At 47.7% G+C, this 15,284-nt stretch overlaps 1 protein-coding gene across 1 annotated transcript in view; it reads right to left on the bottom strand.

The window, feature by feature from the left end:
* Window positions 1-12,184, bottom strand: part of MTNR1B (melatonin receptor 1B) — a 39,200-nt gene extending 27,016 nt beyond the window's left edge. The window contains exon 1 of the mRNA XM_053385587.1: window positions 11,671-12,184. Coding sequence (XP_053241562.1) covers window positions 11,671-11,950 — 280 coding nt within the window. The 5' untranslated portion in view covers window positions 11,951-12,184. The remainder of the gene's footprint in view (window positions 1-11,670) is intronic.
* Between the last annotated feature and the right edge of the window lie 3,100 nt (window positions 12,185-15,284).

Genomic DNA, 15,284 nt, shown 5'->3' with positions numbered 1-15,284 from the left:
TATTGGGGGGCCAAAGACCCCTCGGCCCCTAGAAGTTGGCTCCAATGGGTGCTGCCATGACCCTGAGCACCCCATTTGGGGGGGACTTAAACCATCCTCAGCTCAGCTGGGATGAGCAAGTAATGCCGGTGTACCTCGGGTTAAGAACTTAATTCATTCCGGAGGTCCACTCTTAACCTGAAACTGGTCTTAACCCGAGGTACCACTTTAGCTAATGGGGCCTCCTGCTGCCGCTGTGCCACTGGAGCACGATTTCTGTTCTCATCCTGAAGCAAAGTTCTTAACCCGAGGTACCACAGTGGTACCTCGGTTTAGACACTTCATGTTACAGACGCTTCAGGTTACAGACTCCGCTAACCCAGAAATAGTACCTCAGGTTAAGAACTTTGCCTCAGGATGAGAACAGAAATTGCACGACGGCGGTGCGGCAGCAGCAGGAGGCCCCATTAGCTAAAGTGGTACCTCAGGTTAAGAACAGTTTCAGATTAAGAACGGACCTCCGGAATGAATTAAGTTATTAACCCGAGGTACCACTGTATTTCTGGGTTAGCGGCGTCTGTAACCTGAAGTGTCTGTAACCCGAGGTACCACTGTATCTTTGACTGAGCAAGAGTTGGAAACTTAATGCTGGCTGAGCTGGGGATCATTTGACTGATCCGGAGATCTGCTGCATCCTAAGCTACTCATCCTTGCAGATCTTGCCGAAGGAATACCCTCTGTGCAGTAACAACAGTTGATTAATTTTAAGCATATTAAGTCCTTTGAGTTTATGTTCTGGCTGCTCCGTATACCTCTTTAAGCCAATGATATGATAGGATGTTATGATATGATGTATGATATGATATGGCATTATAGCTATGGGCCTGCTAATATGGTACCATCCACTCACCTCAGGACCAGGGTTCAAAATTAGCAGGACGCAAGGAGCATTTGGCATCTAAAGATTCTCCGTTTGCGATCACCTCAAAAAGTCTGGGTGCCATTTTCTGTGCCTGGCTCACACTCAAGGATTACTGAAATGTCTGTGCTTTGATAGACAATATGTTAGGGAGCTGAACAATAAAGAGTAAGAGTGTTTTGAAAACTGCAGTACCGATATTTTTTATTGTAAACACAAAATTTAACATGTATCAATAATTTATGTTAAAAATGTGGTATTAACAATGTGTCACTTATGTGAATTGCATATTAGTTCATGGTTATCAAAAGAATAAATAAAATGTGTTGCTGCCCCCAATGGCAACCAGATGTCCTGTTTTGGCGCCCACAACCCAGGTCCCAGGAGCCAGCTTTTCTATCCCAATTTCTAACACTGCTCAGGACTCTACGGCCTCATCCTGCTATCATGTGTAAACCAGGTCCCTCATCCACTTTCCTATTTTAGCCTCACTTCTGGGCTGAACGTCTGCAGCAAAGCTAGACTCGGTCACACCTCATCTTCGAGTGTTCCCCATACATAAGAAAATGACATGTTTGCGTAGCCTTGCCTAAAACAAAAAAAAGGTTTCAATACAGAGATTTGGATAAAATTACTCTGATTTAAATAGAGATGGAATACATGGAGATGAGCTGCGCGCTTGCTCAGTCTGCTGCCCAGGTGAGAAGTGAGATGAGCAGCTTCAAAAGCCCCTGCATATCTTCCTCCTTGGTGGTCATCTTTAAACAAGACTCAGACCAGACAGCCCTTCAGAAAAGGAGTACCTTTCAACACAGTAATGGCCCCTGACAGCCCCTCGAGTTGAGCCAGGGTTCCCAAACTGTTGGCCTGCAGACCACCAGTGGTCCATGAGCTTCATCTGGGTGGTCCACAGCAAGTCTGTGAAGAACGACAGGAGCAGCATATATAAAAAATGAGCGCTGCTGCTGTTGCATCATTCTAAGAACACCAGTGGTCAGTCTACAAGGTGAGGAGGATGGACTGGGAGTGACTGGGGTGGGGTAGAAACACCCTTGGAAGGTGTGGAGAGGATTAGCAGCAAGAGAGAGTGAGAATAAATGAAAATTGATAAAAGAAGCAGTGCAAATACAATTAAAAATCACAGAACACCTAGCACGTTTCATTACAGTTGCGACAACAGGCAGAAAAATAACCAAACAGTTCATCAAGACCTTCAGCAATTTTCATGGAGGGGGCTAGTTTGGAAACCTGAAATAAAGGATTGTCCTTTGCAAAGCTAGAGATCTCCCTGGGCCCCAGCCAGTTTTAAGTAGCAAATAGAGTGGCCATGTGTCCCGATTTGCAAAAAACAATCCTATATGAAGGGCTGTTATAGGGCATTACTCTGTTCAAATCTAACCAACCTTTTAAAGCAATTGCTTTCAGTCCCAAATGCATCTGATCTTAGAATCATAGTATTGTACATTTGGAAGGGACCACGAGGGCCATCTATTCCAATGCAGGAATCTTTTTGCCCAGTGTGGGGCTCAAAGATTAACCGTCTCATGCTCTGCCAACTGTAATCAGCTCTGTCCAGATAAAAACTCAGGGAAGCTGAGTGGGCCAGTAGGAGCTCATGAGGCAAACAGTAACACATGCTTTAAGCCAGGAGCGGGAAAACTCAGGCCCAGTACAGTGACATAATAATAATAATAATAATAATAATAATAATAATAATAATAATATATTCTTTATACCCCGCCCATCTGGCTGGGTTTCCCCAGCCACTCTGGGCAGCTTCCAACAGAATATTAAAATACAATAGTCTATTAAACATTAAAAGCTTCCCTAAACAGGGCTGCCTTCAGATGTCTTCTAAAAGTTTGGTAGTTATTTTTCTCTTTGACATCTGGTGGGAGGGCGTTCCACAGGGCGGGTGCCACTACCGAGAAGGCCCTCTGCCTGGTTCCCTGTAACCTCACTTCTCGCAATGAGGGATCCACCAGAAGGCCCTCGGCACTGGACCTCAGTGTCCGGGCAGAACGATGGAGGTGGAGACGCTCCTTCAGGTATACTGGACCAAGGCCATTTAGGGCTTTAAAGGCCCTGCATGCCTTTCCACCTGACCCTTGAAACTCTCCTCAGGTCACACCCCTCACTGCTCTCCACACGTGAAAACGGCAAAAAGAACACCATCGTTATTTTATACGTGCACAGGGTGTACGGCATGGGGAAATAGCTCACAAGCTATTCAAGTTCTGTTTCATGGCTTCCTTATCACCATCTCCTCCTGCTTCAAACATCCCTATGTTACTAGGCAATTGATGACTAAACAGTCACACGGTTGTTTCCAGACACAAAATTGCTTTTAGATTAAAGCAGTTTGTAACACTGGCACTTTCTCCACTCAGCTTGTATGGCATATGCTTTCCCTGCCCTCTTAACTGTCTCCAGTCCAGCATTTTCCAAAGGCCAGAAGAGAACAGGATCAAGCTGCCAACTTCCTTTAGGAAACATTGTACCACATAGAGGGAAATCCTGTGTAAAGGTAGGTAAAGGGACCCCTGACCTTTAGGTCCAGTCGTGGCTGACTCTGGGGTTGTGGCGCTCATCTCGCTTTATTGGCCGAGGGAGCCGGCGTACAGCTTCTGGGTCATGTGGCCAGCATGACTAAGCTGCTTCTGGCGAACCAGAGCAGCGCACTGAAACGCCGTTTACCTTCCCGCTGGAGCGATACCTATTTATTTACTTGCACTTTGACATGCTTTTGAACTGCTAGGTTGGCAGGAGCAGGGACTGAGCAACGGGCGCTCACCCCGTCGCGAGGATTCGAACTGCCAACCTTCTGATCGGCAAGTCCTAGGCTCGGTGGTTTAACCCACAGCGCCACCTGAATCCCTTTTAAAGGTAGGTAAAGAAAGGTAAATAATCCCTGGATGGTTGAGTCCAGTCAAAGGCAACTATGGGATATGGCGCTCATCTCACTTTCAGGCCGAGGGAGCTGGCATTTGTCCACAGACAGCTTTCCGGGTCATGTGGCCAGCATAACTAAATTGCTTCTGGTTCAATGGAACACCGTGACAGAAACCGGAGCGCACGGAAACACCGTTTACCTTCCCGCCACAGCAGTACCCATTTATCTACTTGCACTTTGATGTGCTTTCGAACTGCTAGGTTGGCAGGAGCAGGGACAGAGCAATGGGAGCTCACCCCGTTGCGGGGATTTGAACTGCCGACCTTCCAATCGGCAAGCCCAAGAGGCTCAGTGGTTTAGACCACAGCGCCACCCGTGTCCCTATCTGTATTTGTTGTACATTTAATACAACCCAACCAAAGAGCATAGAGTTTTCCCAAGATCCTCCGACGTAGTTGAAATGTTTATATTATGCTGCAATTTTATTTGAAATGTTCATTGATCATTTTTATGAATTGCTGCTTTTGCTTGCTTACCTGTGCTGCCTGTATACAGTTTTCTTTGTGGGAAGATGGCAAACAAAGCCTAACCTCATTTACAATGTTTAGTAATTCATCAGCACAAATTCTATCACATGAAGAACGTGGTTTGTTTCCCAATAATCCAAATGTTATCCAGTTTTGAACAAAACAGTCTCATGCTTGCCTCTTTTCCTGCACATAAATATAATTGAATGCATTGTGGACTGGCCGCAGCTTAGTGCTTGCAGAAGGTCCCATATTCAATCCTGGAATCTCCAGGGAGGACCAGGAGAGAATTCTGTATGAAACTCTGCAGAGCTGCTACCAATCCCTGTAGCTGATATTGAGTAAGTTGGCTACTGGCCTAACCTTTGCTGTGGTAAAAGGCAGGTTCTTGTGCTGTTTCTGTGAATCCCATCTCTTAATTACAGCCAATGACCTGTATTATATGTAGTTCCTGCAATTCAATGGTTCTGATATTAGTGCATATATATATATATATCCACTAATATCAGAACCAATGAATTGCAGGAACTACATATAATACAGGTCATTGGCTGTAATTAAGGGGACGTGGGTGGCGCTGTGGGTTAAAGCCTCAGCGCCTAGGACTTGCCGATCGAAAGGTCGGCGGTTCGAATCCCCACGGCGGGGTGCGCTCCCGTCGCTTGGTCCCAGCGCCTGCCAACCTAGCAGTTCGAAAGCACCCTCGGATGCAAGTAGATAAATAGGGACCGCTTACTAGCGGGAAGGTAAACGGTGTTTCCGTGCGCTGCTCTGGTTCGCCAGATGCAGCTTGTCACGCTGGCCACGTGACCCGGAAGTGTCTGCGGACAGCACTGGCTCCCGGCCTATAGAGTGAGATGAGCGCACAACCCTAGAGTCTGTCAAGACTGGCCCGTACGGGCAGGGGTACCTTTACCTTTACTTATATATATATATATAGAGAGAGAGAGAGAGAGCGCTTACTTTCTCATTTAGAGAGCTCTAGCAGTGTTGGCAGTTTCCAATACCAGTATCTGAGCTGCAGCTAACAGGAACAAGCTGCTACTTGTTTCAAAGTGTGGTTGATAGACAGATCTGTCTGTGTGATGGGGTGAAAGGGTGGTGATAGGCAGTCTACTTTGTGCTAAACGAGCATTTGGTATATACCCCGTTATGCCAGGAAGCATATTACCCGGCACACTACTAAAATGAGGCTGCATTTCAAGGTGCATCTTAAGCCGTATTTTAATTAACTGTTTTTACTTTTTTTCTATTACATTTTATTGTAATTTATATTCAGTGTTAGCCACCCTGAGCCCAACCCTGGTCAGGGAGGGTGGGGTATAATAATAATAATAATAATAATAATAATAATAATAATAATAATAATAATTTATTATTTATACCCCGCCCATCTGGCTACGGATAGCTACTAGCCAACACTCTGCTTTGCCTCCATGATCAGAGGCAGTCATGCATCTGAGCAGTGCTTGTTGGAAACTACAGGAAGGGAGAGAGCTCTTCTGTCTGCAATGTGGGTTTCCCACAGGCATCTGGGTGGCCACCGTGAGAACAGGATGCTGTACTCAATGAGCCATTGGCCTGATTCAGAAGGCTCTTCTTATGTTCTCACTATCTACTATTAGCATCCAACTGAGCTTTATTCAAGGGACGCGGGTGGCACTGTGGGTTAAACCACAGAGCCTAGGACTTGCCAATCAGAAGGTCGGCGGTTCGAATCCCCGTGATGGGGTGAGCTCCCGTTACTCGGTCCCTGTTCCTGCCAACCTAGCAGTTCGAAAGCATGTCAAAGTGCAAGTAGATAAATAGGTACCCCTCTGGTGGGAAGGTAAACGGCGTTTCCGTGCACTGCTCTGGTTCGCCAGAGGCGGCTTAGTCATGCTGGCCACATGACCCGGAAGCTGTCTGCGGACAAACGCTGGCCTATAGAGCGAGATGAGTGTGCAACCCCAGAGTCGTCTGCGACTGGACCTAATGGTCTGGGGTACCTTTACCTTTTTACACCAATCCTGGTCTGATGGCACTGGCTACCAACTAGCTTCCGGGCCCAATTCAAAGTGCTGGTTTTGACCTATAAAGCCTTAAACCGCTCAGGACCGCAATACCTCAAGGACCGCCTCTTTTCAGGTGAACCTACCTGGACCCTGAGATCATCTTTTGAGGCCCTTCTTCATTTGCCCCCTCCTTGAGAGGTCCAGAGGGTGAACGGCCCTTCTCTGCAGTGGTTCCCTGTCTGTAGAATGCTCTCCCCAGGGAAGTATCCCTGGTGCCCTCATTATACACCTTTAGGTGCCAGGCAAAAATGTTCCTTTTTAAACAGGCCTTTGGTTCATCTGTTTGACATCATATACTCTTTTAAAATGTGGCTCTTTTCGGGGGGGTGTTATTGGGTTATTGTTTTTATTTTGATTATATATTTTGTAGTTTTATATTCTGATTTAGTTCAGTGAACCACCCTGAGACCTCTGGGTATAGGGCGGTATATAAATTCAATATATAAAATAAAATAATAATAATAATAATAATAATAATAATAATAATAATAATAATAATAACAACAACAACAACAACAACCCCCTGCAATGCATTCTGGACAATCCATTCCAAACCCTATCCTCCACAGCTTCCTGTTCTCCTCCGCCATCCATATTAATTAGCATTCTATGCCCACTGAGCATGCTCAGTCCCCATTGGATGATTTCAGGTGTTTTGTGCGGGGAAGGGGGCACAAGTGGTGCTCAGTCATAGAATTGTAGAGTTGGAAGGGACCCTAAAGGTCATCCAGTCCAACCCCTTCAATTCAGGAGTCTTGCCCACAGCCATCCCTTAGTGGGCTCAAACCACCAACCTTCTGGTTAGCAGCCAGATTCACTGACCCACTGTGTTACCTTTAGGAACAGCGAGCTACATTAAAACCTTTGATTTCGCCATTGATTTCTGCAGAGAACTCTTACCTCTATCCTTGGGATGTTTAAAAATAGCTTCTCGAGGGTGGACCAGAAAATGACCTCTCCAAGATAAGGAGATGGTTGTCTCATACCTTTTTTTAAAAAAAACAGCAATGTGCCTCTCCTTCCACTCTTATTCTCCAGTCACACCATTCAATTTCCTCTCCTACCCAGGGCTCAGATTTTCTTCCTTGCAACAGTCAGTCAGTGTTCCAGGGGAGCTCAGCAGCTTCATCAGTCCCCACTGTGTTGTTTTATGTGGTCTCCATGGGAAAATGTAGCTCAATGGTAAAGGACCCCTGGATGGTTAAGTCCAGTCAAAGGTGACTAGGCAGTTGCGGCACTCATCTCTCTTTCAGGCCAAGGGAGCCAGCGTTTGTCCACAGATAGCATTCTGGCTCCTGTGGCCAGCATGACTAAACCGCTTCAGGTGCAATGGAACACCATGACGGAAACCAGAGTGCACAGAAATGCCGTTTACCTTCCCGCCGCAGCGGTACCTATTTATCTACTTGCACTGGTGTGCTTTCAAACTGCTAGGTGGGCAGGAGCTGGAACCGAGCAACGGGAGCTCACCTCGTCACAGGGATTTGAACTGCCTACCTTCTGATTGGCAAGCCCAAGAGGCTCAGTGGTTTAGACCACAGTGCCACCCGCGTCCCACTAGCTCAATGGTAGTGAATCTGCTTCATAAGAAGAAGGTCCCAGGTACATCCCTAGTCAGTTCCGGGTAAATCTGGGAGAAATTCCTGTCTGAAACCTCACCGAGCTGTTCCAAGTCATTGTAGACAATGGGCTTATCCAAACACCCTCTTGTTCTTCTACTGCCTTCACCTTGAGGAACACTGCTCTTCAGAGCTCAGCTGGAGCAAATGGCAGTCGGGTTTCCTGTGGATCACTTTATTATTTAATTTATTTATTAAATTTGTATAACACCCTTTGTCAGCTTCTCAGCATAAAAACACAAAATAAAAACACAAAGTACAGTGGTACCTCTGGATGCGAATGGGATCCGTTCTGGAGCCCTGTTCGCATCCTGAGCAGAACGCAACCCGCATCTGCGTGTGTGTGGGTCACGATTCGCTGCTTCTGCACATGCACGTGATGACATTTTGAGCGTCTGCGCATGTGCAAGTGGCGAAACCTGGAAGTAACCCATTCCGTTACTTCTGGGTCGCCATGGAACGCAACCTGAAAACGCTCAACCTGAAGCTACCGTACTTTAACCCGAGGTATGACTGTACTTAATAAAAACAAGAACAAGAACTAATTCTAGAGAAAGAGACTCTGATTTCCCTCAAAATGCCATTCTCTTAAGACTTCAGTTCTAGTCCCCGATACGTGGAAGCACATTATACAGTTATTCACCACTGGGTGAGCAACAGGCACTCAGCAGATGCTCTCATCTATTCTACATCTATATAGCTATAAAAAAATAAGCAAAGGCTCTCACTGGAAGGACAGATCCTGAAGCTGAGGCTCCAATACTTTGGCCACCTCATGAGAAGAGAAGACTCCCTGGAAAAGACCCTGATGTTGGGAAAGATGGAGGGCACAAGGAGAAGGGGACGGCAGAGGACGAGATGGTTGGACAGTGTTCTCGAAGCTACCAGCATGAGTTTGACCAAACTGCGGGAGGCAGTGGAAGACAGAAGTGCCTGGCATGCTCTGGTCCATAGGGTCACGAAGAGTCGGACACGACTAAACAACAACAAAAACTTGGCCCTGGCCCTGGCATCTTCTTCCAATGTCTGGAAGCAACCCCATAATATATGATGAAGGAGAAGATGAGAGTGTCCCAGAGCATATGCTGAGTGCCTGTTGCCTACCCAATGTTTTTATCCCATCCTTCTTCCAATGAGTTCGGAAAGTGAAATTCATTTTTGCGACACTTTGAGGGAGGTTTGGCTGAGGGATGTGCTCTGACCCACTCTTACTTTATAAACTCCCTAAAGAGAATGTAGATTTAAACCCAGATTCACCCAGACTAAGTCCAACACTCCACCCACTCCACCACACTGCTGTCAACTCTCTCTTACTACCCATCAACAGAGCAAGCATCTCCTCGACCCACAGACAAGAGAGAGAGTCTTCAGACCCCTTACAGCCTAGCAGATACATTGCGGCAAGAGTAATCCCCCAACTATATGTTAAATCTGTTGGTCGTGTGGCATCCCAGAGATTCCTTCTGTCTTTGCTGCAATAGACTAAGCACAGAAGCTTAGGACCATAGAGGTCATTTAGGAGAACCCCTTGTTCAATGCAGAATCTGCAATGGAGGATCCAGTGACATCATTGACAGGTGGCCAGCCAGCATCTGCTTAAATAACTCCAGAAAAAGAGAGCTTACCACCTGGCTCTTATCATTAGGACGCTTCTCCTAATGTTTAATTCAAATCTGCTGCCTTACATCATTTATAGTCCAGCCCTCCGGAGCAACGAAAGAACAATCCAGCTCCGTCATCTTCCGAGTGACAGCTCTGTGGATATTTGAAGAGAGCTCCACTCTGGGATTTAGTGACACCAACAGAGTAAAAGTGAAGCAATTTCGTCTCCTTTAAGGATGAAATGGAGACTCCCACCACCTATCTAACCCACTTTTACAAAGCTCTCCTAAAACGGGGGGGGGTATCCCCATCTTCAGCTCGTTCACGCTCCCCATTCAATATGGGTGAGGTCACAAGTGCTGGAGCTCTCCAGTCCGTCTGCCAAAGCGTGCTGAAAAGCTCGCAGATTCCCATTCATTCCGACAGCTTGCAGTTAAGAAGAACTCCCCACAGGGGGAGAGTTTTGCAAACACTGCTGGAAATGAATTGCTGTCAGTTTCCCACGGGATCTAAGCGCTAAACTACGGAGAGCTCCCTTGCTTTAACCCCACCATTCATAAAATGGCCAAGGCTATTGAAAAATGCAAGACAAAATTGGCAACCACTGGGCACAATCCAGCCCAGCCTAAGCGTGTTTAAGATCCACTGCGTTTAATGGGAGAGTTCAACTGTGTTTAACTCTATCCTCCTGAAGCCAACAGGATTTCAAAGCAGCTTAACTCTGTTTGCTGTTGCAGATGGTAAGTGAGCGCGGTGTGAACTTGACAACCAGATATATAAGCTTGGCTGCTATGTGCCATTGAGAGCAATGGGGCTTACTTCCTGGTAAACAGTTTTAAGGTTACTTCAGGAGACTGCAACAAGGATGGAATGATAACTCACACAAAAGGAAATAAAACTGTTTATAGCCAGTAGAACTTATTTCTAAGTAAATCTGGTAAGAATTGTGTGACAGCAACCCACTCCTCCGGTTTCTTTCTCCCCCACCCCCTCCGTGTGTGAACTCGATAAGATTTGTATCTAGAGCATGTATTGATCTTCAGGCAGGTATATTGGAAGGGACTGCAACTGTCTCTTTATACACAAGCTGAACATGTCCAACACAGCTTGACTATGTGTAAACTGGGACCAGGGTTGAGAGAGGAGGGTCCCTCAGTTCAATGCGTTGCATAGGTGTAAAGATCAACAGAAGGTCTCGAATCGTGTTGAGGTTAGTATCAGAGCAATGCTGGATGCAGCATAGCATGCATTTGTGGCACAATAGTTCAGTCAAGTTCATTGCAAAGTTGCAGAATCACACTGTGCGCCCTGTAGCTTTTAGGGCTGACAAAGTACAACACCGGAACGAAGCTGGACTGTTTGCAAGTTAAGGTCGAATGACAGAGGATGGATCTATCCATAGTTATTCGCTATGGTACTTAAATGGAGACTCTGTGTTCAATGAGAGTATACCAGACATTGCCAGGGAGCAAGAACGGGGGGGGGGGGGTCTACAGCCTTTAAGCTTTGCAAGTGAGCTTCCTATAGGCATCTACTTGGCCACTCTTGGAAAAAGGATTCTGGGCTAACTAGACCTTTTGGTCTGATCCAGCCGGGCTTATCTTACGAGCCAGATAGAGGCTTGTGGGACTTGGAGGGAGGTTTGAATCTTGGGACTTCAGAAAGTAAAAACGGGGAGCACGGTGGCATCTGGTATTCCTTTAGAAGTATGGGACGGTATTAGGATGAGATCCGAGGTGGAGATTCAGGTTCTATTTGGGCGGTTAGCAGTGTGCAATGTATCTTAAATAAACAAACAAGCAAACTTTTGGCAGGCTCCGGTGGTTTTGCATACTTTCTCCCTCTGTGTTCCAGAAGAGAAGTAAGAAGGGGTCAATCCCTGGAGGCAAATCGCCACCCGCACAACTGCTCTCTCAGCCTGTCAAAAGCAGCCAGAACCTCGCATCCCAAAAATAAGGCTGCACAACGCCATGCGCCATCCCTCTCCCCGTCCCATCGCCGCTAGAACGCGCGCAAAGGACTCAAGCCCTGCCCCGCACGCGCTCGCTTTACGCACCCGCGCGCGTCCTCCTGTTACCTGAATTCCTGAGCTTGCGGTTCTTGAACACCGAGATAATGACCAGCAGGCTGCCCGCGATATCCACCACCGTGGTGAAGATCAGCACGCTGGACAGCGCCGCGACTACCCAGCCCGGCCGGGGGTCTGCTGCCCCAGCAGCCGCCCCTGCTGCTGCTTCTCCTCCGGCCGCCTCCGCTTCTGCATCCGCCGCCGCCTCGGCCTCCCCTCGCTGGGAGAAGCCGAAGCCCCCTCGGCCGCCCAGCCCGCAGCAGTTCCTTAAGGAGCCATTCTCCAGCATCGCGGACCCCTGCGCCCCCAGCCCGGCCCTCGCTGCGCTCCCTCTGCTCGCATCGGAAAGAGGCGCCTCCGGGACTTCCCCTCCTCTCCTTGCCCCGTCCCAGGTGCGCTGCCTCCGGTGACTGCCCGGCTCCCGCCAGCGCCAAGGGTTTTAATAGACGGCTTCCCACTCGCCATGCTCCGCCCCTCGCACTTGGCTCTTTTGTTTAAAAAAGGAAAGGAGGCGGGGCTCCAGCCCAATCCCCGCCCCCTCTCGTTCGACTCCGGTAAGGGAAAAGGAGACCGAGGGGAGTGGGAGGAGGGGTCAAGGCGCCAGGCCCCGCCCACTGGCGCCCTGGCCCCGCCCCCACGTAGGCGGGGCCTGCCAGGCTGCGAGGGAACTTTTTCTTCGCTTCCTTTCAGTTCGCCGGCAGCTTCGGAAGACCTAAGGCGCGCGGGTGGGAAGGTGTCCCTTACTCTTTGCACGCCGACACGGAGTGACACACGCCGATTACTCACCGGATTAGCTGTGTGGAAACGCGGACGGAGGAGGAGGAGGAGGAGGAGGAGAACAGCACGCGTTTTGGTGCGCGGAAGGGAAGATGTGTCCAGGAGGACTGGGAGGGGAGCAACGGCGGGACTGAAAATCGTAATTGTTCTCATTGTTGGCAGATGCGCGCTATTTTGGAAAACGCTGCAAAGAAATAGGTGACGGCTGCACGTGTTTCAAGCGCACGCCGCTCCCCAAGAATCCCGGCAGCTGCATTTTATCCCTTACAGAGCTATGTTTCCCAGCACCCTTAGCAAACTATAGTTCCCAGGATTCTTGGGGCGTGTGGGTGCTTCAAATGCATGCTGTGTATGCAGCCACAGGCGCAGGTTAGAAACAGATTGTTTGCGAACAGTTTGAATAGTCAAAAGTTTAACAAAAGTTAGACAAGCAGGGGGGTTCCAAAGTGTGTGTTTGTGATGTACATTGGATGGATCAATAAAAGAATCTTCTGTGTCTCGTATTACAATATTCCCAAACATAGCTGCATAAGATGAGCCCAGATGGATCAGGTGAAAGTTCCACGTTGTGCAGCATCCTCTTCTCTAGCAGTGCCTGGTCAGATGCTTCTGCGAGGTGCACAACCTAGGCATTAATGCAACACACACATGTTCCCTGTATCTCCCTCACATTTGGAATTCAAAAAGTCCTGCCTCGAAACTACTGGAGAACAGCTGTCGGCAGACATGCCATGGATGCTCAAGTTGAGATTCCTGTATTGCAGGGAGTTAAACTAGATAACCCTTGATGCCCCCTCCAACACTTCCAGTTCTGTGATTCTATGTTTCCATTGTCAAACAACTCCTTCAGAAATTTCATAGTCCCCTCTGAACTGGTGGCTGTTACTCTGAGTGAGAGCCTTTGCATTGCACACCAACATGCTTGAGCTTTCTAAGGCTCTAATCTTATGCACACTTACCTTGGGGAAAGGTTCCACCGAATGCCGTGGGATTTGCTCCTGAATGGGCAGGTATGGGATTGTGCTGTAAAGCTGAAATCTCAAACATGCTTACTAGGGCAGCTGTGGAGAACCTGTATGCACCTCCAGATATCGCTGCTCACCAACTTCCATCAGCCAGAGCCAGCACAGCCAATAGCCATTAACGGACTAGTGTTGTAGCCCCCAAAAATATCTGGAGGAGACCAGATTGGTGAAGCATGGCATACACCTATGACAGGGTGGACAATCCATGACCTCCAAAAGTGGTTGGGCTCCAACTCCCGTAAGCCCCCACCAGCCTCGTCAATGGTCAGGGATGGTGGAACTGGGCACCCAGTTTTTCTGTGGCGATCACACAGGGTCCCCAGAGGTTTCACCGTCAGGGTTAAATCAGAACACAAACTTCTGTTTATTTATTTCAGTTTAACAAGTCATAGAATCATAGAGTTGGAATAGACCACAAGGGCCATCGAGTCCAACCCCCTGCCAAGCAGGAAACACCATCAGAGCACTCCTGACATATGGTTGTCAAGCCTCTGCTTAAAGACCTCCAAAGAAGGAGACTCCACCACACTCCTTGGCAGCAAATTCCACTGTCGAACAGCTCTAAGTGTGTGGTTTCATAAACAGTATCGGTCAATTACAATCATGGGGTGCCTATCCAGACCTATAACTTCCACTACCTGCTCTCACTCACTAAACCACCTCTCAGATATTTACTCGTCTTCCTAGCTCCTAACTGTTCCTGACTCAGCTTATTCCGCTACATTAACTCCACCTACCCACAGACTCTATCCCCATTCACTCCCACTCCAAGCAACCACCCAACTCCCAACAAACTCCTCCCTTCGCCCCTCCCAGAGATGGTTTTATAGTCCCTCTGACTCCACCCCCGGGTTCTGATTGGGTAACCCGTTTAACTATTTCACCTCCAGCACTCTCATATGTTAACGTCACATCTTGTACTAAGGAATACACACCACTGGATATTCTGCAAGTGAGTGTGCCTTATTGAGAACAGCAATAGTTATTCCAAAGCACATGGGCTCAATTTCACAGCAGCTCTATATTTCGTATGTCTTGCCTGATCGTAAACACATTTACTTGGAGGCAGGCCTTTTCTTCTTGCAACTGGGATTGCATCCTTCTAAAAGCTTCAGCCTTTCATGGAGATAAAGAACTGCACTTTCCCCATTTAGTTTAGTGCATGCCTTTGTCCAACCAAGTACCATGTGGAATCCTGGTTTCTCTGGCCCTGGGTCTTTGACTTTAACAACATGGTAACGCCAAGGTTGCAAGTTCAGTCCCCATAAGGGACAGCTGCATATTCCTGTATTGCTGAGGGTTGGACCAGATGATCCTCAGGGTCCCTTCCAACTCTGTGATTCTTCCTCTATTGCAACATCCTGATGTCTAGAACTGCAGCCAGCGATGTTCTTGTTTACACAAATATTAAATTGCATAAGTCACAGCTCCTGATCCTTCCACTTTGTCAACACTCCCAACCATGGTAGATGCGTATATTAGTTAAAACTGCACACAAAAACGTTCGTTAGAGGAAATTGGCCCTAAAACGCTGGTGGATTTTCACAAGAAATTTGCAGAGCGCTGCAGAAATGCAGAGAGTTGAATTTAAGATTGGAAAAATGAGAGAATTGAAATCGGCGGATTTCCCTTATTCTGAAACCATGCTTGTGAGTATGCAGCTACTCCTTCTCCCCCGCCTCCCAACAACCACATGTTTAATTAGGGGTTTAAACCCCAATTAAAAACTGTGTCCAGTCCAGATCCTGTTTGGGTCAACCATTGGATCCTTCCAGGTCAGGCTATTCCTTTTATCAGAGCTGCTCCAAAGCATCACATTAG

This window comes from Podarcis raffonei, chromosome 4 (genome assembly GCF_027172205.1).
Source record: "Podarcis raffonei isolate rPodRaf1 chromosome 4, rPodRaf1.pri, whole genome shotgun sequence".
Taxonomy (NCBI): Eukaryota; Metazoa; Chordata; class Lepidosauria; order Squamata; family Lacertidae; genus Podarcis; species Podarcis raffonei.
Note: the sequence above shows the minus strand (reverse complement) of the source record. Positions and strands in the feature narration are given on the sequence as shown.